We start from the raw sequence: 26,747 nt of genomic DNA, 5'->3' as shown, positions 1-26,747 counted from the left end.
ACAACAAGCCCGAGACGCTGTGAGGTCACAGTCACCGTTTCTGTCATGTCCTGTCAATAAATTTACTAACACATTTTCTTAACATTGTTTAGAAAACTGTTATTTGGTGTGTTTTTTTGGTGAATTACTTCCTTGTATAGCACATACATACTGCAAACCAGCTGTCAACATACTGAATAGTTTAAAAGTGTGGGACATCATAAAGTACCCATCTCCTTCATTTAAGAAGTATGGGCAGTTACTGAGGTTTCATTTGATTTGGCATGCAGGTCTAGTTAGCAACTGATGACATATTTCCTGAAATTTGGTTTTGAAAAGCTTAAAATGCCCCATGCTTGTAGCATTTATGTGTATCCTCATCTCAAAGATAGCGGCTCAACAAACAGCAGTCAAGGGTACAGTTTAGTTTCAAAATCGTTGATGAATGATTTTACCCCCTATGTATTATTCTCTGCAGGATCTCCAATTGCTTCTGTTTATTTTGCTTTTTTGCACCATTCTGCATAAACCTTTGTAATATTGTGTTAAAAGACAAAGTCACAAAGCTTACTCAGTATGAGTTTAACTAACTGATGCTAAAAATGCTGGTTTGCTTGATTTATAGCGTACCACACACGTCAGTAACATAATGTATGACTTGTTGTCATTATAAGTACAGTTTGTGTGAAGGCTGCCCACTAAACTGGCAACTAAGTGTAACGTTTGATCCATCGACTGAACAAATAATGGATGTGTTTTGGATGCTGCACAGTGTGGAGAAAAACATGTTTTTTCTTCTCCTGGCAACAAGAACAGTGCTTTATTTAAAATAGATAGAAACATAATTGGCTTGTTGCGTATGAGAGCTACACAACAGCTAACATAGTTGAACAAGCTAAGAAGACAGTGGCTGGAGAAACAGCAAGAGAGATCTGAAGGGGAAAGGATGTCTGTGGAGTGCTGCCTACAGACATTAAATGAGGCAGGAGGGGCCTTGCAAAAACAGAAATTAGCACATAAACCCTAATGCTAAGTAAAGTAGAAGTACCCCAAAAATGTACAATACTGGAGTAAATGTACTAATTTGCATTCAAACACTGCATTTCAGTTGTCAACCACAATTTGCTTTTGAAGACTTGACTTCATACAGACTTGGCTTTAAATTATTTAAAATTGTCCCAAAAGAAAGACCTTTTGATTTCAGGACATCTTCACTACCAACAAACCTATAGCTCTTTTAGGAAAAGACAGAGAGATGTACATGTACAGCCATCACAGAGTGAATATTTGAGCAGTATTCTCACCACACAAGAGAAATAAAACTGGAGAAGTAAATAGCAGTGTTCAGAGTCACTACCTCAAAGTTCCCAGAGTAAACATGTCCTACGTGTGTGTTATCTTGTTTTCACAGACAATCACCAAAGTGCTGCTGCAGTACTGTGCCCTGCTGGCCAAGAGCTTTCCCTCCTACTGTGAGAAAGAGAAGATAGTGAGTACTGCTGCGTCACAACTCTGCTACCAAACAACCTCACTCTGCTAATCTGCGATTTAGAAAGAGACCAAGTAGTGTGCAGTAGTAGTTTTATTTCTAACATTATTCTATCAACAGACATCGACATCGATAGTCTGGCTTTATACTTTATTTGCCTTCGGTGTACTGTGGAGTGGGTACAACTTTTTTTAATGGCAGGCTGGCAGATACTGTTGACTTGCAAACTCTGCAACTGGAAGGACTGAATTAAAAGTGTTGAAAACTGTCTCCACTGATAAAAACATACTGGCTAACTTGGAAATAAGGTCTTATGTCCCACATGTGAACCACCCCTTTAACATATGTCTGTTGTTTTCTCTTTCTTTGCTTTCTGTCATCCCCTTTTTTCTTCTGTTTCTTGCCTGACTTTCATTCTGCTGTCTCTATTCTTTACTTTTTGTCCACCTTCTTTTTCTTAACAACTTGTACCTGTTGTCCCCCTCATCTATCATCCTCCAGCCCTGTGTACTCATGAACAACATTCAGCAGATGAGGGTCCTGTTGGAGAAGATGTTTGAGTCGATGGGAGCAAAGCAGGTGAGCATTAGCAGATGAAGACACACACACACACACACGCACGCACGCACACACACACACATCTAACACTTGTCCTGCACCAGTGGTTTTTAACCATCTGCCACAGAGACCTGGGAGTTTTTCATTTCAACCTAGAGCTATTGAAGAGGTGTTTCTTTCTGTTTCTAGGTCAAATTGTTGAAATTAAAAAGTGTTTGTATATGCTAGTGTCAGTAGCATTTTATTAATCCCAAGGTGCCTTTGTGATCAGATATGTAAGAAAATGTTTGATGTGAAAGACAAACTTTGCCATTACTTAGAGCAGGATGATGTAACTTTGACTGGAGACTTTTTTCAGACAATCTCCTTTTTTAAGCATAGATGGCAACAAAAAATTAAAATAAGAGAACAAATGTGTCATGTCTTGCAAAGGTTGTTGCCATTTGGAACTGGTCTCAGTCTTATTGGACCCGCAGTGGTTAAGGAGTTCTCTGGTGCAGTTACAGCAGAGGGACCCATTTGGACCTATAAGAAGACAAAAATATATATTTCTAATGGAAACATGCATTGACCCTGTTACAAAGACTACGACATACGAGCCAGTACTGCTGACCTACTGCAGTTTAGCGTCCATGTTAACCACAGATAACATAGAAGACAAAGATTTGATAATATGTCCAACAGAGCATGATACACTGACTGTCTGGACGCTTAAAAGGTTTCTCTACATAGTTGTTCCAAGAGTGCATGTTTTGGTTTTCACCCCCATGAGAAAGGAAACAGATCTCAGAGGCCTTTATGCACAGCAAAATATTTCAAATGAGTGAAAAACATTTTCCCACAGAACACGTTCCAAAGGTGCATTTCCAAAGCTAGGCGTTTTCGACATTGCAGCACATCCAATAACTGCTTCTGGATTTTCAAGTTTTGTAGTTGTCCTTGTTTTTTTTTGTGAGGTTACAAACATTCACACAATAGGCTTTTCTAAAATATTGTGCTGCAAAAGCTAGTGTCCTGTTGGTCCTGTTAGTACATAGAGAAACCTATTTGGGTCAACTCACCATCCTCCAGATGTGACGTAATTACTGCAATGGAACAATTTTATATGTATTTGGGTATATTGGTCACTAACAGTAGATCAGAAGCTACAGTATATGTGTGCAGGTATCCTTATTTCTGTGTTTGTGTTGAACCTGTAATTTTTTCAAGTTTCAAAGCTTTGGATGAATGTTGGAAAAGGTTTGTTTTGTGTATTTGCAACATTTCATTTGCACTGTGTACAACCTTGGAGTAATACAGTTGAAAACTATATTACCATACACCGTATTTTGTGTTGAAGTAAGCTTGCTGAACTATTTTGTAATAATAATAGTGGAGACAGCTCTACAATAATAGCTTACTGTATCTTGTTTGCTGATGAAAGTGCAGAAGGTGTTGAAAAAAGTGTGTGCATACATAGGCTGCAAGTTAATCTATGTAAGGTGAGAATGAGTGTGTGTCTTTCTTTTTACAGTTAACTGCTGAGGAGGAGATGGTATGTCTAGGTTTCTTTTTTGCCCTCGCTCTCCTTTCCCCTGTTGCTCCTGGAACACAAAGATCCAAAATAAACAAATTAATTAAAGGTCCCATGGCATGACAGTTTCACTTCATGAGGTTTTTAACATTAATATGAGTAGCTCCAGCCTGCCTATGATCCGCCAGTGGCTAGAAATGGTGATATGAGTAAACCAAGCCCTGGGTATCCTGCTCCGCCTTTGTAAAAATTAAAGTTCAGATGGGCCAATCTGGAATCGTCCCTGTATGATGTCATAAGGGGGAAGGTTACCTCCTCTTTCTCTGCTTTGCCCGCCAAGAGAATTTGGCCACCCATGAGAAAGAGAGAGACATCCTGGCTTGCAAACAAGTGAAGCATGGCTATTACTACCCACTGTGAGTCGAGTGGAGATGTGAGTGGCGCATGCGTCACTTTGCGACAAGTAGCCTACAAGATGCTAACGAGAGGCTTCTGTAATGTTAATACAGTAAAAATTGACCTACTTAAAGAAGTTTGTTCACTGCTGGCTACAAGTTAGCAATCAAACACAGCTAAGGCTGTCACTGGAATGGTGTCTTGAGCTATCGTTTTTGAAATGATTTTCATCTTCTGTTATTTTTTTGTAATGAGAAAAGTTTATTTTATGGATTTCACAAATTTCAGTACGACATGTTATGCCGTAAACTGTTTAAATCTTAGCATGCGCAACACACATCTGCACTTGACTAACATTGGATAGTGACAATGGCAGTTTGTCAAGGCCAACCCCCACCCTCCACCTTGCCCCCCTCTCTCCTCTTCAATGGCATTTAAAGATACAGACACAGAAATGACACATCCTAAGGAAAGCTCATTGTGGGACTGGCTCTAGTGGCTCTAATTCTACACCAAGGCTGAATTTCGAGAAAGAGACTTCAGATACAGTATTAGGGGACCACTAAAGGCATCCAAAAGGCAGCATGTCATAGGACCTTTAAAAGCAAAAATCCACCCTGAACCTGGTGTAACCCAGTAGTGTGTGTGTGTGTGTGTGTCTATTTTAAAATGTTCCCTATTTACTTGTAAACAAGAGATCAACTCGAACTCTTTCTCCTTTTTCTAGATTCCTAGTTTTCACTCCTAGAAATAAAGTTTTCCTCTCACCTGATATGATTTATGTGAAAAAATACTGTGTTTCACTACGGTGCTGCTTCTTTCCAAAAGCTTGAGAACGAGGAGGAACCCGAGGAGTTTGATGAGGAGGTGGGTCTGTCACAACCTCAAACCTCATAGTTTAGTTTGGATAAAATTACTTTTTAGGGGTTTTAAACTGGATTGACTTGAGAACTAAAAGACTAATTCATTTTTCTTTTATATCTGTGCAATCAATTACTTTTTCTTTTTAAATAGCAAATACAAGGATTAGCTAAATGTATGTGGCCACCCAAACTTTATATTATCAGCTGCTTTAACTTCATTTAATTTTAAACGTGGCTGCAGGGATTTTCTCCATGTCAGCCACTAGAGCATTGGTGAGGTCCAGCACTGATGCAACATATCCTCACACAACAGTTTTGTATGATTTCTTAAGTAAAGTTAGACACTTTTGCGCGTTATCCCACGAATGTCCAAAGCGCTTAGTGAGCCTGCGCAAATCCCTGCAGTGTAGAAACTGTTTAGGCAACAAAACTACTTGATTATATTTAGGATAAAATGGTGGTATGGGTTAAAATAAGTATGTTTGCTACATAACTTACGTGAGTTAAAGTGGCTATATGGTACTTTCAGTTTGTGGGGATTCTAGCAGCCATTTAGGACAAAAGCTGTTGTGTTTTTACCACACCTGCTGTCGTAAAGGTATTTTCTTTACGTTCCTGCATTTCAAGTGATATAGATACAGTAACTTAGCCTACTTTGGATGTATTGTGAGCATATAGTCAGATTAAATAACAGTTAAAATTAGTCAACATTCACTTTTCCCTTCCCTTCGGATGAAAACAGGGGTCTCCTGGGTGAAAGTCCTGTGCTTTTTTGACTCATGCATCCACCACAACCTCCTCCTCAGACGCTGACTTTGTTACCCGTCATACAAACCCCAATTCCAATGAAGTTGGGATGTTATGTAAAACAAAAATAAAAAGAGAATACAAAGATTTGCAAATCCTCTTCAACCTATATGCAATTGAATACATTACAAAGACAAGATATTTAATCTTCAAACTGATAAACTTCATTGTTTTTTTGTGTGCAAATATACACTTATTTTGAATTTGATGCTTGCAACACGTTCCAAAAAAGCTGGGACAGGGGCATGTTTACCACTGTGTTACATTGCCTTTCTTTTAGTAACACTCAGTGAGCATTTGGGAACTGAGGACACTAATTGTTGAAGCTTTGTAGGTGGAATTCTTTCCCATTCTTGCTTGATGTACAACTTCAGTTGCTCAACAGTCAAGGGCCTGCGCTTCACACTGGCCATACATTTTCAATGGGAGACAGGTCTGGACTGTATGCCAGTCTAGTAGCCTCACTCTTTTACTACCAAGCCACACTGTTGTAACACCTGCAGAATGTGGCTTAGCATTGTCTTGCTGAAATTAGCAGGGAGGTCCCTAAAAAAGTCTTTGCTTTGAATGCAGCATATTTTGCTCCAAAACCTGTATGCACCTTTCAGCATTAATGATGCCTTCACAGTTACCCACACCATCAAAGATGTAGGCTTTTCAACTTTGTGCCGATAACAATTTGGATGGTCCTTTTCCTCTTTGGCCTGGAGGACATGACGTCTATGATTTCCCCTCAAAAAAATTTGAAATGTGGACTTGTGTAATTTGAAATGTGTTTGTAACCAAATTTAGTTTGTAACCATATTCATCTTTAATGACTATCATTGGAAGTAAGTTTGAGCAAGCAGAAATTCACAGGCAGCGTTTTTAAGTAAATGAGTGTCTCTTTTAGTTTTAGTGGACGCCTAAATCTTACAATGACTCTGAAAGCTACAGCACACTAGCTGTGTCCTTTACAAACACCTCAGCAGAGCAACACAACTATCCCTTTTATATTTTATATATTTTATTTATTTTTATAATTGTCCTAAATTTTTATTTGTTTGTTTTTATTTCCATATCATATCCACCAGGCCAACACTGACAATGGAGAGAATGACATGGTGGGTTAGCTGCACCAGCAAAAGCTGCCAGCAAAACAAAACAAAAATCACTTTCATATACGTTTTTGTAAATATCTTTTGTTCTATTTTCTAAATACTTTTGTCTCATCCCACCTTTTCTTGTTTTGTTCATTTCAACTCCAGTCTGGCTGCTCAGACTCAGAGGGATCTGAGGTAAGAAAGAATTAAGGAAGGACAAACTGACAATCAAGGCAAAAATCCTCTATAGAAACAGTTTTGTAACTTTCCTGAGATCTTGGACATTTTATATCATAAATATCTTAATTGTAAGGAAGTAACTGATTCTTATTGGGGCTGTGTCCTTACAAAACATCCTCACAACAATACATTTAGTAATAAAGGGTGAGAATAGGGCTGTAACAAACTTAGACACGTCACTGGTGGACTCAAATGCACGACTCATAAAACAGTCGAAAGTTTAACAAAATGTTTACTTGGCAAAAAGTTTTAACCAAGAAAAGCGCTCACTTTGAGGATCAAACAATTTCACAAAAACTGTAAACAAAAGCTGATTACATGAAGATCTGGCTAGAACACTTGACAACACTATCACATGGACCGAACAAGACAAAGGGAGACTTTTGTATGAAGTAGCCAAAATGGTTCTCACAAATCAGAAAATTGTGGACCCCATCAATCCTGGATGGAATATGATTAAGGAAATGTGTTTTTCCAGACCTTTTAAAACTGTCTAGGGCTGTTCTTGTTTTTAAGAATTGGTTATTATAGCAATTTAACCTGGATGAGAAACCTGGATCAACTTTTTCTGCTTCACGAGAAACTTCTGATCCTAAACTTTAAATGTCCAAGATCAAAGGGAAACATTTCAAATTACATTTTAAATGACTTTTGCTTATTGTCAATGAACTAGTATTACCACTTTGAACTCCCCAGCTGTTTCACCATGAGCACAGCTGATAAATCTCTCCGTATCGCTGATGCTAAAACGTCCATAAAGCTCCAGGAACCACATGCTAGCAAAGCTCTTAACACATTTACAGCCGGGCGCTAACTCTAACGCAGCCCTCCTCCTCTAGTGAATGCTTAATAGGCTAGACAGTGGGCTGCCAGATACTTGAGTTGATAGTGTATAAAAATGTTGTATTTAGCTGCCACTTAATGGCTTTCTTGAAATGGCTTAATTTGTCAGCATGTGGGGGGTCTGTGGCACATCAGAGAGGAGAAGGGAAAGTCGGACTTAGAGCAGAGGGTGAAAAAAATAAATTTGGTAATGTCTCGGCTGTGGTTGTGGTTAATGGATAAAGTTACTTTTATCTTAACAGATGTTGAATGGGGTGTTAGAGTGAAGGTGTGCATACCTTTATGAGCTGGCTAAATGTGTTGCTCTTTTAGTATCGTTGGTGCCTGTGCAGAAAAGAGGATATTTTACGTACGTCAATATATGTGTATATGTTGATTTGTGTGAAAGATTATGAAAAGTTATCTTGAGAAACTGGGGTAAAAACCCTCTGTATAATAAGTTTTTGTATGTAATATTCTCACAATGAAGGTTTTTTAACTTGGCATTGCTCCTTAATTGCTGCCCTCAAGTGGTAGTTAAACAATGTAATTGAGATGCGTTGGGCATTAGAGGTTTCTTTTTAATGTAATATTCCTCGAAGACCTTCCTAAAGGAGCTGTTTATTAAAGGATGAACCCCAAGATAGTTATTGAATGTGCCGCGATGCACCCAAAGTTTCAGCTTTTAAAAAGTTGATTTTCAGGGGTGCTTTGCAGTTTTGTGTCAGATTATTTATAATTGTACATTATGATTGGTGGAAGTAAGGGTTGATTTACAACATGGCTTGGCACACCCTTCAAGAAGGGATGTCATTACTTTGGTTACAAAATACCGGTATAGGATGTGTGCTATAGTACTGTATTTCTGGCTTTGGTAGGAACAATTCTGGAGAGAGTGAAGACCTTTTTTGGAAATTTTGTCAAAGTTGAAGTCAGATTAGTTTACAGGTTTGGTGTTAGAGGCTAGGGAATGCATTATCTCAAAGAAGGTCTTCACAAGAGTCAAGGTGAGGGTGAACTATGTGTTCATGAGCGCTGTGAGTACAAACCTGTTCACGTAGGCACGCTGTGCTCCCGTCTGAGGACAAAAAGCAGGACCCCACACGATAGATAATGTATGTTAGGGATAAGTCTTGGTTTGTTTACTGCACTGTTTGTGTTTGGTTTCTGTTCTTGCTTCCATTGCATTGCTCTAGCCTTGTAAGAAAACAGGCGATTGCTAATGCTGTCCTGTCCTATCTTGTCCTTTTCAATCTGTCCTGTCCTGTCTACCCTTGCTATAGGTTGACAACAAAGAGAAGGAGAACAAGGTTGGTTGGACAGGCCCAGCAATGTGACGTTGCCTTTGTGCAACTGGGACTTTGTGTTTTGTGTGTTGTGCTGTTCTTTGTGAACTAGACTCACCTGTGTATGTTTATGTTCTGTTTTTACTAAAATGATTAGCTGAATCTTATGAGAATATGAAACTGCAAGCCTCTCCACACATTTTGTATGGCAAAGAAGAGTATACACTGTTTGTTATGAGTTTGATTTTATTAAAAGCTGCACATGGCTGCTTGGTGGCACCAAATGGCGGTCAGAGGAAACAATTTTAAACCTAAATTCCTGCCCACTTGTTTAGCAACCAATCTGTGACACCAAAATGAGGCCAGAAAGAAAGAAAATAATCAATTGAAACTTTAATTTGTGGCTTTCTTTAGGCAGATAATTCCTCCCATCACTGACCATATTTACCTCTTGATTTTAGATTGTTTGTGATACATTCTCGTTTCTCTTCATGTGTTGCGCTGATGCACCACACAGCTTGTATGGTATTTTATAAAAAGTATGGCCTAGTGCAGCTTTGATCACTGATTTTGTTTTAGATATCGAAATAATAAGTAGTTAATTATATTACAGCAACAACACATGTTTGAAGACAAGTAGGTCGCTGGGTTCTTTCACTGTTCTTAAATTCCAGTCCTCTATTGTGGAAAGTCACCTGGTCGCAATGCAGATCAGCCTCTAGCTCTAACATTAAAGGCTATGTTTCCACCAGACATCTTGTTTTACAGCTAGAAGCACTAAAGAAATGCTTCAGGGAAGTGCTTGGTGTTACATGGTGCCCACTTGAGATATTTTAAACTTTCGGTAATAAAAGGAAAATGCAAAGCTCTCGCAGGTGTTAAGAACCTACCAACAGTGTGATTCCTGGCAACAAAGGGAACGACAAACTGGAAACATTTAGTAGAATTTCGATACACATATTAAACTTTAATGTTTATCACTGAGCAGATATTTCTCCTAAAATTCAAATAGTCTTAAGAAACTAGAGTTCTGTTGCTTCTACAACCGATTGTGTCTCTAGTAAGCTATTTGCCATCTGTCCTTCTGTAGGACGAGTCCTCAGGCTATGATGACAGTGATGAGGAGCAGGAGAAGGTTTGCAGTCTATAAAATAGGTTTCTCCAACAAACATTTCCATAACTAACCTCTCCTCTCCTGCCGGCTGTCATCTCAGAGCTGACTGAAATCCTCACATGTGGTTGACTAGATTCTTCATTCACCCTGCTGTTCTTGTGTGAGACAGTGTGTTTGTATACAGTATGTGTTTGTGTTTCCACTTCTTTTTCCTATCATCATACAGTGCCATTAACTTATTGTTCTCCATGCCTTCTATTTGTTGTTTTCTGCCTTTAATGTCTTTGTTTGATTTTTTTTGTCCAAAAGCTTGATAAGGAAAAGGTGAGCCTGAGCAATCAGCCACATTGCCTTATGTACCCTCTGATACTTAATGATGAATGTCGTTTTTTATTTTACTTTATTAACCTTTATGTCACATGTCTTTTTCTTTTCTGTTTTCACATCTTCCTCATCCAAGAAGGAAAAGGTGTGTTTGCAACCAAGCTGTGTGCAAGTTGTTTTTGTTCAGTTTTAAGCATTGTGTGTGTGTGTATGTGTGTGTGTGTTTGTGTGTGTGTGTGTGTGTGTAAAGTCTGATCTTGAGGGGATATTATCACCTGAATCTGAATGAAAGGGCATTAAAAAACATATAACATAGATTTGGTGATTGGAAGGATAGACTGCAGACGTGTGTTAAAATCCCAGGGGTTGGCTAACAGCATGCCTGATAATGATCCTAATGAGCCTTGTTTAAAGTTGTCTGATAATGTTGATACGGACACTTCTAAAGGTCTAAATCTTGTCTGTGATTTATGCATAACGCTGTCAGAAAAACACCTTCTACCCTTAAAATATCAAGGGTTGTTTTAGGTACGTTTTTAGCACCTCTCAGAGCAGGGTGTGAGCCTTCAAGCTCGATATAAAACCTGGCAATCTGCCAAGTTGGACCTATGAGGGTCTCACCTGTAAGCAACAATAAGCTTTATTAATATGTGAGTCACTTTGTATGGAGAGACCAAAGGCTAACAGGAAAGTTGAACATAATAAAACTGCCAAAAAGAGTGTGATTGGTATGATGTTAGCTTGTGAATGAATGTGTGAACATGGATTTATACTGGGGCTTTCAGTATCTAAACATAGCTCACTTATAAATGTGTGTCCTTGCAGGCTGAAAAGAAAGACAAAGAGAAGCAGGTTGGTTGGTTGGTTGTTGGTTGGTTTCTCTTGTTCCCCTGTAATGTCAGTCATGTTGAATGCACGCATTTATTCACTTCACTGTATATGTATTTTTTTGAAAGCTAATTCAATTGAATTTGTTTATAAGAAAAATAGATTAATGGTGTTGGCTTTCTTTTCATACATTTTTATTTTCCTTTCTTTGCCCGAAGGAGGACACAAAGAGTAAACAGGTGGGTGCTGGAAACACAGATAACCCTCCTCATCCTTTAGAGATCTTGGGATCGATCAGTGCAGAAAAGTAGGAGTTTGTACGTTTTGTTAAAGGGTCGTACAGTGCATCTTTCTCAAGTGTGTCCTGTTGTTGCGTCTGTTAGACTAAACACTGAGAGATGCATAAACCCACTGACACGCTCAAGATTGGATTGCAATGATTTATTCCTCCACACGTAAAATACCAGTGCTGCTGTTATCAAATGTAGAAGTTACTTTGTGAGTCAAAATAAGTGCGCTTTTTGCGGCGGCGAAAACAGAAAGTGTTCGCTCCCAGGTTCCCCCCCTCTCTGTCAAAGCCCAAAAAACCCAGGTGAACTGGTGCAGTAAACAAATATAATGTTATCACTTCTGCTCATGCCGTGATGAACACACCCACCACCTACAATATAAATAATGATATAATGTTGACATGTTCAGCTACATCTGGTTACTAAAATGAAACACGATTATCCATCATAACCTCACAAGTTGCATAGAGTGGACCTAATAAACCACAGTGACACATACAATTTGCATGATTTGCACTCACGCAATTGTGTAGTTGATCACACCTGCAACATCTTTCCTTGAGATTTCAGGCTCAAATTTAATGGTTGGTTGGTGGTTTGTATGGTTTGATGATTTAAAAGTGCTGCAGTGACCAGAGCCATTATGCTGGAACTGGTAAGCCCTCTTTTAGCGTTTATGAGCAGTATGTATGTAAACTTTATTAATAAATAATTTATAACAGTAATAAGGGCATTTGTTTTTACATTGTAACAAATGTAATAACTCTTTATACACATTTACAAATCAAGTTTAGAACTGCACCTTGGAAAAAAAAATCTTTTCACCATATTTGGATGTATTTGTGAGCCTTACGACGCGTATGACTCCCCGATAAAGCATAGGACCGGACCTGTCTGTAGTTCCACTATCTGCTGTCCATGTTGACTCAGACTTTTCACAGAATCCAATTCAAACAATCATGCCCACTTGCCAAAAAGCTTAATTTGGCCATAAACAGAGGCAGCACTGCTTGATACAATTCCTACTTTTTCCAGAGTGAAGCTCTTTTCTCTCTTTGAGTTTAGTCATTTCACTTTGTTTCTTAGTTTGTAACAATCAAATGGTTGGCTTATCATTCCCCTTTATGCAGCGAACATATTGTAAAACGGTGAAACCTGACAGTAGAGGATACCTGTCTAATCATTAATTTTTTTTCTTTTTCTGACCAGTCAAAGGAGGAAGTTAACAAGGTTTGTTTGTCAAAATCATCTCCCTTTTTCCTCTGTAGGAGTTTTTCCCTCTCTTCCACCTCCTAAATGCAACTCCTGAATTTACAAAATAAGCCTATTGGCGTGTTAGCCGTAGTACACTAGACCCTTCTGTCTTACAGCCAAACTGATGTACAACCTCTGCAGGTAGATTTTGTACAACAATATAATCAATCTTGTATAACCTGAGCCGGCCCGAGGCATCAGAAAAGCAATGCAGCTGTTCAAGGCCAATCACCACATGGAAATGGAAATTCTCTTTGGATTCTTTTATACATTTTTTGTCGTAATTTTGTGTATTTGAATGCAATGCTTGATTAGATACATAGTATAAACAATGAAGCTTGTGTTGCAGTTTCTTGTCTCAAGTGTGTGCTATGGTGAGAGCTAGTATTACAAGCCTTTTAGGGCCATAAAAAAGCTTTGAGCAGCCATACAGTACATGTAAATGCATGTCTCAATTAGCTAAGTATCTGATCATTCATTGTATTAGTTGACTTTCTTCCAAACAATTTCACTGCCAGTACCGTGGCAGTGAAACATTCGACATCTATAGGTGATGTCAGTTTTCCCCTTTGTCTTGTAGGATCTCAATAAACCAGAGGCCATAAATAATATGACAAACGTTCCAAAATAAACCCTCAGACTACTTTTACCTGCAACATACCATAATGTACAATCCTGTGTCTGTGACGTTATAGTGTGTGTGTACTGTGTGACTTTTCTTTTTACTTTTCTGTCTTTTTTCTTGTTTCTTTCCTTTCTGTCTTTCCGGGAAGACTGAAGCCACAGCTGCCACAAAGAAGGTACAGTTGTCTGGTAGAGAGAGATAAGAGAGTCGGACAAAACTGTATTACCTGTAAAGGACATTTCTAATTTCAGGCTGTTATTCTAGAGGGAAAAGAGTGTGCGTGCGTGCGTGCATGCCTGCCTGCGTGCGTGCGTGCGTGCCTGCGTGCGTGCCCGCGTGTGTGCGTGCATGTGCTAGTGTTCTTAAAAGATATTCTTAGTCATTCGCCCGCTAGTCTAACATTATGTAGGAAATACTACTTACATAAAATATAATGCAATGTATATTTTGTTAAACTAAAGTGAAGTGTTGAACTGGCAAATATAGTGTGTTTATAGAAGGAAAAGCTAAAATTCATGTGCATGAATACACGATCGCTCCTTAAACAGTCAAAAACAAAAGTATAGTTTGTTAATAATGTTTATTTTTTGTCAAATGTTTTTAACTGCTCGCTTTATAAAACACTGAAGAATTGGAAGGTTATTTTTTTTCTCTTTTTAACAGAGACTAGTTGTTTCTTGCTGCTTCCAGTTTTTGTGCTTGGAAAGGCTAAACACATCAGTCAGTAGTGAGAATTAATTGATACTGGTCTTCTGATCTAATTCACCTAAAAGAGAAAACAGTAGCCTACTAGTTGCTATTTTGCTAAACAGTGAGCATGTGATCATAAAGCAGATGGTTTGACTCCTAAGTACAAAGTTGTGAGAACCAGTTTTAGGCTTGACGAGATCTTATTATATCTTCACTCACACTGCACTTGATTTAACCTCCTGTCTTACATGGGAAAAGAATTTGCTCGGTATTTTGATTCATCTCTCAAGGATACCTCACACACGTCCACACTCACCTCCAAAAGCCTATAAAGATGTTTTTAGCCGGCCACTTGCAGTTCACATGAACACAGCTGTACATTTCCTTCTTGGATTCAGACCAAGAAGGGGTGGAGTGGACAGTCCAAACTTCCATTTCACTCAACATTTCTCAATTAAATTGCAAGATACTAAAACACTGTCATTTCAAAGTCACAGACCTCTTTTAGTCCAATTATATGTTATGGCACTTTGCCCAACGTCCTATATCTAATAACACAGTTGCACAGTTAAAGATGGTACATTTTCTACAAAGACACTTTAGGGATGTCTTTTCTTACAATTGTCTAACCACGGCTTTTGTAACATTTGCTGCATACTGGAGATCCAGTATACTAATGAGCTAAGATCTGGTACCAGAATCCTCAAGGCCAGCTCTTCCTGCAAGCCTGCAAGGCGTTTTTATTAAATGTTTGTGATGCCATATGCAGCAAGTATGACTTATTATTGACCAATTTTAGCTTTCTACTGAAAGAAAAGAGCCTCCTGCTGTCACATGAGTTTGACTTGACATTAAAAAAAAATTATATTCAACCTTTCATGATTGATTTTGAGCTTCAGGAAATGGTGTGCTCTTCATATTTTTGTGAGTTCTCTTTATACACGCTGTCGAATGGGGTTGAAGAGGCATGAATGAGAATCTGGTCTACAAACTCAGCTGAAATCTTATTTAGTCATTTGCATTTTAGTCAGCATTTATTTCCTGTTTACTGTTCTGTATACACATCACACACAAATTACGCTCATACTGTAAGTCACTTTGAGTATCTCTGACTCACTGTAGTTGAAATGTCTCACCCATTGACATGAAAAATGAATCTGGTGTTACAACCTCTTACTCATCTCGCCAACGCACTCCACATGCATTCCGGGACCTTATGTCCATGTACTGTACACTATTTGGTCTTTTCAACCATCATTGTAATTTTTTTTAAGAACTAAATCTGGATTCAGCAGAACTGAATGCAGCGGACATTGTGACCACAGCGTCAAGTTGACATTTTGGGTTTTGCATATCTAGTAATGGCTTTATATAGCTCCTTGTGAAGACTTACATTAATAGGTTACCACTTTTCTCCTCCTGTTCATTTTTGTGTGTTTTAGCTGGATATAGAGGCAGCTGACATCCTGAATGAGCTGCAGGTGAAGCTCAGCACCTTCTTGGATAACTTCAGCACCATGTTTGCCAAGAGGTAACACACACACACACACACACACACACACACACACACACACACACACACACACACACACACACACACACACACTACTCCATGGATGTCTGAGGAGCAAGCCTCTGTCAGCCCTGCAGAAGTTTTCTTATCTAAGTGTGCCTTTCTCTTCTCCCTCCAGTTTCCAGACTCGTATTAACGGCTGCATGCGTCAGATGGCTGAGATCCTTTACCAGATCAAAGGGCCGCCCAACCACAACACTGCAGAGGCAGATGCTGACGCCGTGCTGAGGCCCCTCATGGAGTTCCTGGATGGAAAGTAAGTGAAAGAATAAGGCACACACCGTGGCTCCTTTTGTAAGCGGCTGGGAAACAACTGCACAAGAGGGTTCCCGACTTTTAATGTAAATTATTTTGCCTTTCCTTATTTACTTACACACTAAAGATCACTGGATCGAATTTGACTCAATTTGGGTCAATATAGCACTAGTCTATATCCATGACCTTCCACTTCTGGGAATTGCTCTGTTGCTGACGGAATTTCCGCCGTCCTTCTTTTTGGCCAGATATCCGTTATCTTACACTTTCTTTGTGTTGGAATTTTAAACTCTGGTCGATTCATGAGGATTATGGTTAACTGCTCCTCAGATCTCTGCAGGGTAAATCCAAACAGCTAGCTAGACAATCTGTCCAATCTGAGTTGTCTGTTGCAAAAAAAACAACTTTTTAATGTACACATGTTCCACCAAAACAAGTTCCTTCCCCAGGCTATTTTGAAGCAGCTCCGGGGCTCCAATGACAGTTGTGGTTAGTTTAAAGACATGCTAATAAACAAGAGCACGTTCCTCTCCCCTCCCGGAATGCTGTGTGGACTAGCCAGACTAGCCTCCACGGCGCTGTGGAGGAGTTTGGCAATGCAAGACTAATATAACACAAGCAAGAGGTTAATGTTACACATGAGTAAAAAAAAATACAAAAAAGGGGGTTGTTTTGACCCAGTGTTACTGTAATTTATTTTATTACTGTTGAAACAATTACCCATATAATAATTATAATCTTCTCAAGCTCTTCTTAAACGTACATGTCCGTATTTGTTTTTAGCGTTTGTTTTTGATACTATTCGTACTTATTGTTTGCAGTTTTGAATGTCATGTTGTTCTGCACTTAACAATATGTTTGTATTACAGGTAAGACTTGCACTTGTTGGGTCTAACACTAGGTCAAAATGATCATATTGTGGTTTTGATAAATACCAATCAGTAAAATATTGAAACAAATAAATAAGTAATAAAATACCACTAACTCCAGTTCAAAACAACCCATTGGAAGTGGGTGAAGATGGCATGACAATGACTTCCACTACAACAAAGACTGTTGGAACAAATAATTTTGAGCTCACATATTTGATGTTGTGTGTGATCCAGCCTCAGTATCTTTGCTGACATCTGTGAGAAGACAGTGCTGAAGAGAATCCTGAAGGATCTGTGGAAGCTCGTCCTGAGCAGCTTGGAGAAGTCTATCGTCCTGCCTCAGAGCAACGACAGCCTGGTAAGTACAGCCCTAACTCTAACCATCACAACTACACTTCTTACCCCAACCCTAAACCCAAACAAAATCGAAACCTAATTAATCAAAGGGTACTCCCCCAATTCTGCATTAACATTCTTGGAGTTCTTATGGTCGGTTTTAGAGGGGAAAGGATCAATGCAGCAGATCCAGAGATATTCACAGACAAAATGTCATCATTGTGTCATGTCATGTCATGTTATATCCCAAAGATAGAAGAATAAGGACACAAACACAAGATAATGAAAAAAAAATTGTATAATGTCTTTACAGTCATCACAAGTCCAGCTTTAAACACTAATGAGAGTCATCAGATGACATTGATGGAAAAGCCCACAAACAAACACAGTTAAGGACAATATATGAGCGTGTTTTTACCCATTCAGTACAAATCAACTACACTTATTTTTGCCAGCCATTTTAGTCAATAATGGGCTTTGTTCTGTATTGATTTCCTTTAAAAAAAAAAATCTGTTATGTTTATAGCCTGTGGTAATGAAGCAGCAGGCTGGCACTGTTTTGAAACATCTTGTTATTGGTGCGGCAATTTCTGAAAATCAACTGTCAAACAGCAACAGTTTATAACACACAAAGTGGCCGAATTTACATGCAATCATATTGACGTTTAACGTTCATTTTTGTGTGTTGTTGTTGTTGTTGTTGTAGTTTTGTCTAGTGGCAAAGCTCATAAACTTAACATTGGCACAAAACAAGTTGCTTTAAAGTGTACAGTTAGTTTTTAAATTTTTATAAAGAAAACTACAGTGATCAAGTTGTTATTTACTGTCATAAATGAAAGATCTCAACAAAGCCTCAGCAAGTTGATTAAAATGAATGGAAGGTACTTTAGTAAATTTGCACATATGCTGTATGCGTTGTACTGTTGGATTATATAGTATCTGATATCTCAGCTCCAGTAAGATCTGCAGCTGTACTCTGCTGCCACCTAGTATAAAGGCTGGAAGTACATTTTAAATTGATTTGATTAATTTAAAGCTGATTTGACCCATCTTACATTCATCATGCACAACACAAAATGTATAATTTAAGGAAAGTGGCCTTAAGGGTGGAAATGAGAAAAAGTGATGAAGGTGCTCTGATCATCAGAGGAACCCTGTTTCAAATAAAATGTCACCAAGTTTATTAAATCAATTGACAATTCATCACATTTTTTTTCAATTCACATGCATTTTCATTTAATCAATTAACTTGTGTTGTTTACCACCCCTCATAACCTAATGGTGGATGGCAGAAAGTATGTCTTCTCCAGTTGGATTTCTTCTGTGAAAATGTTAATCATGTTAAATCACTGCATTTTGTCTTTTGTACTGAGAATTGCGAGAATGAGGCATGAAAATATCCTGTATAGACACTTCTTTCTCTCGCCTCCTCTCTGCAGGGGGCCCAGCTCCTCACAGCAGCAAAAGGACTGTCGAATCTCAAGGTAACACATGTAAGGCAAAGAGAAAGGAGTAACTTGTACTGTAGGTTTCCAAAAATACATTACAAAGCCTGGACTTTGATTTACTATTCATCACCATGTGGTCGGTTATGGAAGCCAGACAAGAGTTAGAGCGTGGATGCTAACAAACAAGCAGCTACTTAAAAACTGCCCCTAAAACATTCATAAGATGAAGTAAAGCTGGCTACAGAGACCACACGTTCTGACTGAAAACATGAATTATAGTCACTGGTGGCTGCTTGTTTTCACAGCATGCAGGAGGTTGCATAAAGCAGGCAGTTTGAAGACTAGATAGGCTGGGTAACATTTGGACGTATAAAGTAAATTAAAACTGCTGTTCTGGAGCTGCTCACTCAGCACAAGTCTCTGAAATCATGCAGATGTACGGATGAGGGATCACTGGTCTGTTAAATGTATTCAGGTTATCTCACTGGATTCAAGTGAACAAACCAATAAGCAAGCGACACTAAATGTCAAAACTTTGCTAAATAAGAAAGACCTGAATTCATGATTTTCTCTTGCTCTTAGTTGTTGCTCTAGATTTGCTCTTATGAATGAAGTTTGTCTAACGTCGGTCTGTGAACTCTGGTTGCTGCAGGGAGGTGGTGAAGCCAAGACCTTGACGCCCAAACAGTGTATAATCATCGATGCAGGGCTGGAGACGATCAAGGTAGGTGTAGACCGGCTGCACATGAACGTGTCAACCGAGAAACAGCACTGAAAATGTCAGCACTAACCATGTTAAGCATATTACCAGGCACCATCATAGTGTGAATTTAAAATGTGTTCCTTGTTTTTAGTAATAATAATTTTCAAGTTAAAATTTAGTTTTTTTTATGTTTTTGTTACTTATTTCTTATCATCTTCTTTGAATGTCCTTGTGTTGTATTTGTGATTCCTACGTGTGATCTGTCTGCTGTAACAGTGTCATTTTCCTGTGGGATTAATGAGATACTCTATTCATTTATCTACCTTAAAGGATTTATTTCTAACCTTCCCCATATTTGCTCACTTCTCTTTCAGCAATACTTCCACGCAGGAGGAAACGGGCTGAAGAAGGCGTTTGTCGAGAAAAGTCCTGAACTGGCTTCACTGCGTTACGCCCTCTCCCTCTACTCCCAGAGCACCGATGCTCTCATCAAGACCTTCGTCACCACACAACATTCCCAAGGTGATCACACACACACACACACACACACACACACACACACACACACACACACTGTATGTACAGTATATTCTGGAGGTTTTTTTAGTGTAAAAAAGAACCCTAAACCTTTGTGATCTTTCCTCAGTGCATGATGGGATTGGCATCAGAATCACTGGCAATGAGAAGATTCGACCTGATAGGGGTAAGTGTCCACTACACTCTAAATTAGGGGTCTCCCGGGTTCAACAGGGAACCATGGAGCTTCTTTGTAGTATTCCTTGTAGAAAAAACACCTCAGTGAAATCTGGAGGAACGCCCAATATTTGAGGTTAAAATAAACCCAAACTTTCTTTATTTTTAGTCTTTGTACACCAGTCACCTAAACCCTGCTTAACTCTATTCACTAACAAGGCACAGGTTGTTGTTTTGTAAGATTTCCTTGTTATTGAAAACAGGTATGATTAAATTAGATGTTTCTTAGATTACATATTGCCACATTGACAAAAGTACATTTTATTGTGCCTGAAAACTGAAATGTAAGATAAGAAAGTAGGTCATTGCAGCACCAATAAGATCAAGATGAATTAAACAAACCATGTTAATGTGTGTTTGGCAGGCTCTGGGATAGAGAAGCCCATCGGAGAGGCCATTCTGCAGATCGACATGGTGCTCGGGAAGGAACGCAAAGTTATTGTCAGAGGTGAAACTCCTAAATTCAAAATGCTCAAACATTTACAATTTCATCCTGATGTACATACAGTCCCAAACCTAACCTCATCCTAATTCAAATTTAAAAACCAGGACCAAATCTTGAATGACTTCTTTAAAGGACCATACTAGTGGTTTTGCATATTTTCGCCCACTATACCGCTGTACCACTATTGACTGTTTATACCTTGTATCAGTGCATTCATTCTTGAATTAACATCTGAAGCAACAGCAACATTAGGAACAAAACAAAGTTCATGAGACAACCTCACCTCAAGGTACACTTTTCCTAACACACATCTGACTCATATTTAGCACCATTAAGGCAATGCCCTTTCAAAAGATTCCTTATTTGGAAAGGTATTTTGCAGTCCAAATAACAATAAACAAAAGTGACTTAATGTGATGGCCTAAGAGTCAGTCTCAGGGCTGGACAAGTTACTTCCTAAAATAAACTGAAACGGACTGAATGATCAGTAGTAATGCCAATAAATTACAGGTAAATTACTAAGATGGTCCTTTAAATAAAGAAGCAAGGGAAGAAATATTTCCACTTAATCATTGTGAGGCCCTCCTAACTTTTACACAGACAACTAGCAACTATCAATCTGGTGGTAACATGACCTTATAGGAACATCAATATATATAAATAAAGAAACATGCAGCAACACACACCATTGTACGTCCAATAGCACCATCATTCCCACTGAATCTCTACCTCTCTCCATCTAGTCATCGCAGTTAATGACATTAAATGGCAGACATCAGGGATGTTCAGACCCTTCGTGGACGTCTCCATGGTTGGTCCCTTCCTGGCCGACAAGAAGCGCAAGTTCACCACAAAATCCAAGAACAACAGCTGGTCGCCAAAGTTCAACGAGGCCTTCCAGTTGTGAGTTTAAAAGCTCTTACAGCTCCAAAAGAGCTCAAATGCTTACAGCTGAAATGTATTTGTGAAACTAGAGGCTGATTTTGGATTTCCCCATCTGATCCGTAGTGTCCTGGGGAAGGAATCCCCAGACTGCTACGAGCTCCAGGCGACAGTAAAGGATTACTGTTTTGGTCGTGCGGACCGGGTGGTCGGCATGGCCGTGGTTCAGCTGCGTGACGTCGCTGACCGCAAGAGCTGCGTGTGCTGGTGTCCCCTGGGGCCACGCATGCAGACCGACGAGACCGGCTTGACGGTGTTGCGGATCCTGTCCCAACGGCCTGCCGACGAGGTGGCCAAGGAGTTCGTCAAGCTGAAATCTGAAATTCGTCCTGTGGAGGAGGGCAGATGAGCAGAGACACTGACTCAAGATCATCACTTGTTGGAATAAGTGAAACTGACATGGATCACGGTCAGAGTTTAGAGTCTGGGCTACGTGGTGTTGTCTGTTGTTAATGAGCACTGTCATCTTCATCCTCAGTAAACACAGACCGCTAAGGCCCCTAACGTGAAGGAGATCCTTCCAAAGACACAGTAGCCCCAAGCAAGTTGCCTGGTTGTCACGTTTAGAAAAGAAACTTGTTTAATTCAACGGGCACATTTTGAAAGCAAATGCTTGAATGTTGACAAAGAAAAACTTACTCAGCAACTCAACATATCATAACTATCAAGTGACATATGGATTTAAATCACCATCTCAGAGGTCAAAAATAGTTTCACTTCACTGGAGAAAAACTTCTGACATTTTCTGACATCTTATGATTCTGATGACGGACTATTTTGGTCGTCTGTAGCAAACAGAATCTGTAATCTGTCATCAGCGCTGCTAATCCACATCTTTTTTTACCAAACATAGATTCACTGGAATGTATGGACTTGAGTGTCTGTTTACATGACAGTATGAAAAGATGTGAACAAGGCACTGAATTAATGACGATAAATACCGATGGCATGAGTTGGAGGAAGTTATCTTAGATTATTGTACTGTTTGAGCCTGTGAGGCCTTTCGAACTCTAACAAATATCTCCGACATCGGAACCACTGTCGACTCTAATATCCCACCACAGTTTTTCCAAAAGAAACACATTAAAATGAGCCAATGTCATACTTAGCATGACCTCAAATTTGTATGAAACATTTAGGCAGGAATACCAATGGAACAGCAAAAAGAGCAACATTAAAACATCCTATGGTCTGAAGGGCAACGCCTATCATGGGTCACATCCTTTGATTCACAGTAATGACACCTGAGACCCTGATGCTTCTTCGGAAATAAGTAGTCAGATTATGTCAGTCCTGAAAGTGAATAAAATGGCAGAGTTTATGCAGTAATATATTGTAGGACAGGCATATTCTGATAAATCAAAACAAGAAGAAGATTATGTGTTGCCCAATAGTGATGAATGTATGGTAATATTTCTTCCAGACTCAATATCTAAAACCATAAAAATAAAGAAAGATGACACACTCCTTATGAATTGTGTAGCCTTAAAATAAAACAAAATAAATAAAGCCGGCTAGCTAAGTCACCGACTTAAAACATGAATGAGTTCTACAACATTGACTTGTAGAGTAAAAAGGGATAGATTTATTCATGATTGATTTATTGATTTATTTTTCAGAAGCAAAGAACTATGGGTGTATCAGTCTAGTTTCAAGTATCTGACTGACCTCTGGACTGTGGCCTGTCGGACAAAGTGCAGCTTCTCTGGACTGAGCAGAAATGCAGCTCTTCCGTTTTGCCAAGTGTTTAACTGTGACTGTGAACACTGTCGACTTGCTCTGAATGAGAACAATCTAAAAGTTTACAACCTGTTTTCAGGGGTTAAATAGTGTGAACAACTTTATGGAGGACCAGCATTGGACCTTTAAGATTTTTATAGTTTTAAATTGGATGATTACAAAAGTCTTTCAGATGCCACAGCCTTGCCATGCATGCCCAGTCACGCAATGTACCAATCACATGTTTATGAATAACTGATTGATGTCTTTGCATTAGGCACACAACAGACTTGGACCTGGATGAGAAAAAAACATGCAGACAGGTTGTTATGGACTTATGTGTAACTGGGTTTAATCCACACTCTTGTATGTTTACTATGTGCCAAGGAACGCAAGTGTCCAGCGAGCCATGTTCAAATAGCTCTCTTTTCGGGGATGTTTGGGGACAGATGTGGCCACTGTAGAAGTCCACATTCTTACTGCTCGTTTGCTGAAAGTGGATACACTTTGGCTACAAACCGAGGATCTGTTTTGGATAATTTAGATACGATATTCTGGAAACTAGTTTAGAGTTTTGTCTTTGATTATGCTTTATGAAACTGAGTAAATGCTTGTCCACAGTAGGGTACACGTTATTTTACAATGGCCACAGCTGTAGTCACAACTGAATGCTTGTTTCAGTTACAAACTATGTACGTTTGTAAAAAAAAAAGAAGGAATAAGCCTACGAGCATAGCATGTGTTTATTGTATACAAAGTCAACTAGAATTGTGATCTTTTTCATGTATGTATACTGTGAATATAAAGATTGATCAAATGTATGTAAAGAAGTCTCATTCTAATGTGACATATCTTGAATATGCTTGTAACTATATTTTGTACATATAATATTTATGAATCAATGCGGTGGCTCCTGTCCTTTGTCAGTTCACTTAGTACACACGGTAATTTACAGTAGTTCCTCAGGACCTTAAAGGTGCTCTAGGTAAAGTTGGGTGACAGCACTTCTTGTTGACGTTCAAAGTATTTTCAAACTAAACTAGGCTAGATCGCCCCTCCCTCCTCCTCATTAGAGCTTGGATCGGGCCCCAAAAATCAAAACCGACCCTACCCGAGCCTGTGCACGTTGTGTCCAAGCCCAGCCCGACACATTATAACTGTAATTATGAGCCAGATTTAAACCCAACAATGTTTTAATACATCGGCTGTTAAAACTGTTGTTCTCAACTACAATGCTGAGTTGTTTGAACTGCAGAAATCTGTTTAAAATGATCTTAATGAATAATGCAACAAGGACGAAGCATGTAAACTGTGGTGTGGGTTGAGTAGGTTTAGGCAAGAGGAGGGTTATGTTCAGGCAAGAGGAGTGGAATTGGTTACGGTTTAGTAAGAATAACAGGTCAGCCAATCAGGGATGGGTCTTTCCCTGCCATCCTGCCAAAATAAAACTCACCGCCTGTGCAGAGTCAAACGTGTAGCTCCATCACACATTTAGAGAGAGAGACAGAGAGGACTTGTTATACTGGGCCAGAGAGCCAAAGTGGACTGGTTATACTGGGCCAGAAAGGCCAAGTGGACTGGTCATACTGAGCCAGAGAGGCCGAGTGGACTGGTCATACTGGGCCAGAGAGGCCGAGTGGACTGGTCATACTGGGCCAGAGAGGCCGAGTGGACTGGTCATACTGGGCCAGAGAGGCCGAGTGGACTGGTTATACTGGGCTAGAGAGGCCAAGTGGACTGGTTATACTGGGGCAGAGTGGACTGGTTATACTGGGGCAGAGAGGACTGGTTATACTGGGCTAGAGAGGCCGAGTGGACTGGTCACATAAAACTTTAAAGTTGGATTAGAGTTGAACCCTGGAGCAGATTGTGGAGGACTTTGCGGTGCTCAAGACTCAGCAGGTCTTCAGACGGGTGAGTACAACAACCCATTGATGAATGTAACTCTCTGTAATAAAAAGAAGTGTCTAAGTCTAACTCCCTCAACACTGTGCAAAACTATTTTAGATTTAATATGTGTTTGTGGCTGCACTGCTCCTGTGGAGCTTTTGTGTCTTATCCTTACTGTATTTATTTTAGGTGTTGTTTTTACTTGAAGTGGTTCTTCATTTATTTTATCAACAAGGAAAATCTTTACAACGTTGTTACTCGTAAACTAAGCTAATTGTCAGTAACTGGAAACATCTGTGTTAAACAGGGCCATACTTGCAGGGCCAAAAATGCTTTATGTACTGTTTCTACTGGGCAGAGAGCTCCCTCGTGTGTTCATATTACAGTCAGCCCACCTGGCTTTGAAATGAAACTGGTGAAATAAGGAATCAACAGGAGCTGGGAGAGACTTAGGAGTAGCATTTCACGACAAATCTGCAACTCTCAAAATGGGAGGAAAGAAAAAAAAGAAACTGCAAATTGTACCGCAACCATTTATTTACATTTCTTACAATTATGTAAATGTATAGTAGGCTATCTTTATCATAAAAGAAAGATCTTTATCAAAGTAAACATCCACACATTACGACCAAACAGTAAGCTTACTTTCTTTACTTGGGACTTGAGACAGTCAGTCAGTACTGTTATCAATATGAAAATAATGTGAATAATCATCCATTCTGGCATTTTCCACAATATACATTCAGTTATTGTCCAGTGATACTAACATTTTCTTTCGCATCCACTGCAAACAAGTTAACATGAAATTATCTAATACTGTACATTGTATATCTGATATAGATTTAAATATATTGCAATTAGGAAATAAATATTTGTTCAACCTATTTTTAAAGTGAATTAGAAAATGAGGAAATGGGTATTCAAAGGAATGTTACCTGCAAATGTGAAAGCTCATTGCTAATCTGTCAAAGTATGGACAATAAATGTAAACAGAGCTTTCAAAAGATTAATCAAACCTAATTTAGAAACTCATAACAACGTATTCCATAAGCTTCCATGTGTAATTATGATGAATGTTCAGTGTGTGACCTTGAATTTCCATTATTTTAATAATAAAAAGCAGGAAAAGAACAAGTGGTGTAGTTTTAGATTTTTTTTTTCAAGTATCAAATGGCAACACGCCTATTGTTATATTACTCATTTTGTTCATAGAGAATTAAATACTATTCTTAATTTTTGGTACCACCTTTTAATACTTTTTTTTTTTAATGGGAGTGGGGGCCTATTTTACTCCATGATGCTGCCATTTAAGCATGATGTGGTAGCACTGAGCTGATTCACTTGGATACGATTCTCGATGATGGAAAGGTTTTCATCTTCCTTGTCAAAACCTGGCGCCTACATTACCCACACTGATCTCGACCACCAACAGTTTGGTTTGGGGATTCGGGTGTGTTACGCTAGCAGGGCCTAATGTTAGCCTTGAGTCACTAGCCTTGAGCAGAGCTGAGGAGTGGACTACAGAGGACTTGTTAAGTGTTGCGATGACATACTCTTGAGGTATCTAGCTTTCATCAAGTTGCTACTTGCTTTCTGTGTCCAGAAGTATGTGGACTCCCAAATGTTGCACCCATAGGTGATTGTTAAATAG

General features: G+C 39.1%; 1 protein-coding gene across 5 annotated transcripts in view; it reads left to right on the top strand.

Moving 5' to 3' along the window:
• Nucleotides 1–24,108, top strand: part of LOC117945398 (protein unc-13 homolog B-like) — a 156,678-nt gene extending 132,570 nt beyond the window's left edge. For 2 of the 5 annotated variants that reach the window (XM_034872864.1, XM_034872868.1), the window contains exons 32-55: nt 1,391–1,468; nt 1,970–2,047; nt 3,540–3,560; nt 4,764–4,802; nt 6,679–6,708; nt 6,853–6,882; nt 9,033–9,059; nt 10,126–10,170; nt 10,459–10,473; nt 10,610–10,618; nt 11,299–11,325; nt 11,520–11,540; nt 12,801–12,821; nt 13,619–13,645; nt 15,603–15,691; nt 15,852–15,989; nt 17,095–17,218; nt 18,636–18,680; nt 19,297–19,368; nt 19,722–19,869; nt 19,994–20,050; nt 20,465–20,548; nt 21,289–21,448; nt 21,554–24,108. In XM_034872864.1, coding sequence (XP_034728755.1) covers nt 1,391–1,468; nt 1,970–2,047; nt 3,540–3,560; nt 4,764–4,802; nt 6,679–6,708; nt 6,853–6,882; nt 9,033–9,059; nt 10,126–10,170; nt 10,459–10,473; nt 10,610–10,618; nt 11,299–11,325; nt 11,520–11,540; nt 12,801–12,821; nt 13,619–13,645; nt 15,603–15,691; nt 15,852–15,989; nt 17,095–17,218; nt 18,636–18,680; nt 19,297–19,368; nt 19,722–19,869; nt 19,994–20,050; nt 20,465–20,548; nt 21,289–21,448; nt 21,554–21,836 — 1,668 coding nt within the window. In that variant the 3' untranslated portion in view covers nt 21,837–24,108. The remainder of the gene's footprint in view (nt 1–1,390; nt 1,469–1,969; nt 2,048–3,539; nt 3,561–4,763; nt 4,803–6,678; nt 6,709–6,852; nt 6,883–9,032; nt 9,060–10,125; nt 10,171–10,458; nt 10,474–10,609; nt 10,619–11,298; nt 11,326–11,519; nt 11,541–12,800; nt 12,822–13,618; nt 13,646–15,602; nt 15,692–15,851; nt 15,990–17,094; nt 17,219–18,635; nt 18,681–19,296; nt 19,369–19,721; nt 19,870–19,993; nt 20,051–20,464; nt 20,549–21,288; nt 21,449–21,553) is intronic. The other 3 variants (XM_034872867.1, XM_034872866.1, XM_034872865.1) reach the window with 2 other exon arrangements.
• The last annotated feature ends 2,639 nt before the right edge of the window (nt 24,109–26,747 follow it).

This window comes from Etheostoma cragini, chromosome 5 (assembly GCF_013103735.1).
Source record: "Etheostoma cragini isolate CJK2018 chromosome 5, CSU_Ecrag_1.0, whole genome shotgun sequence".
Lineage (NCBI taxonomy): Eukaryota > Metazoa > Chordata > Actinopteri > Perciformes > Percidae > Etheostoma > Etheostoma cragini.
The sequence above is the reverse complement of the archived record's forward strand: the minus strand, read 5'-3'. Positions and strand labels throughout refer to the sequence as shown.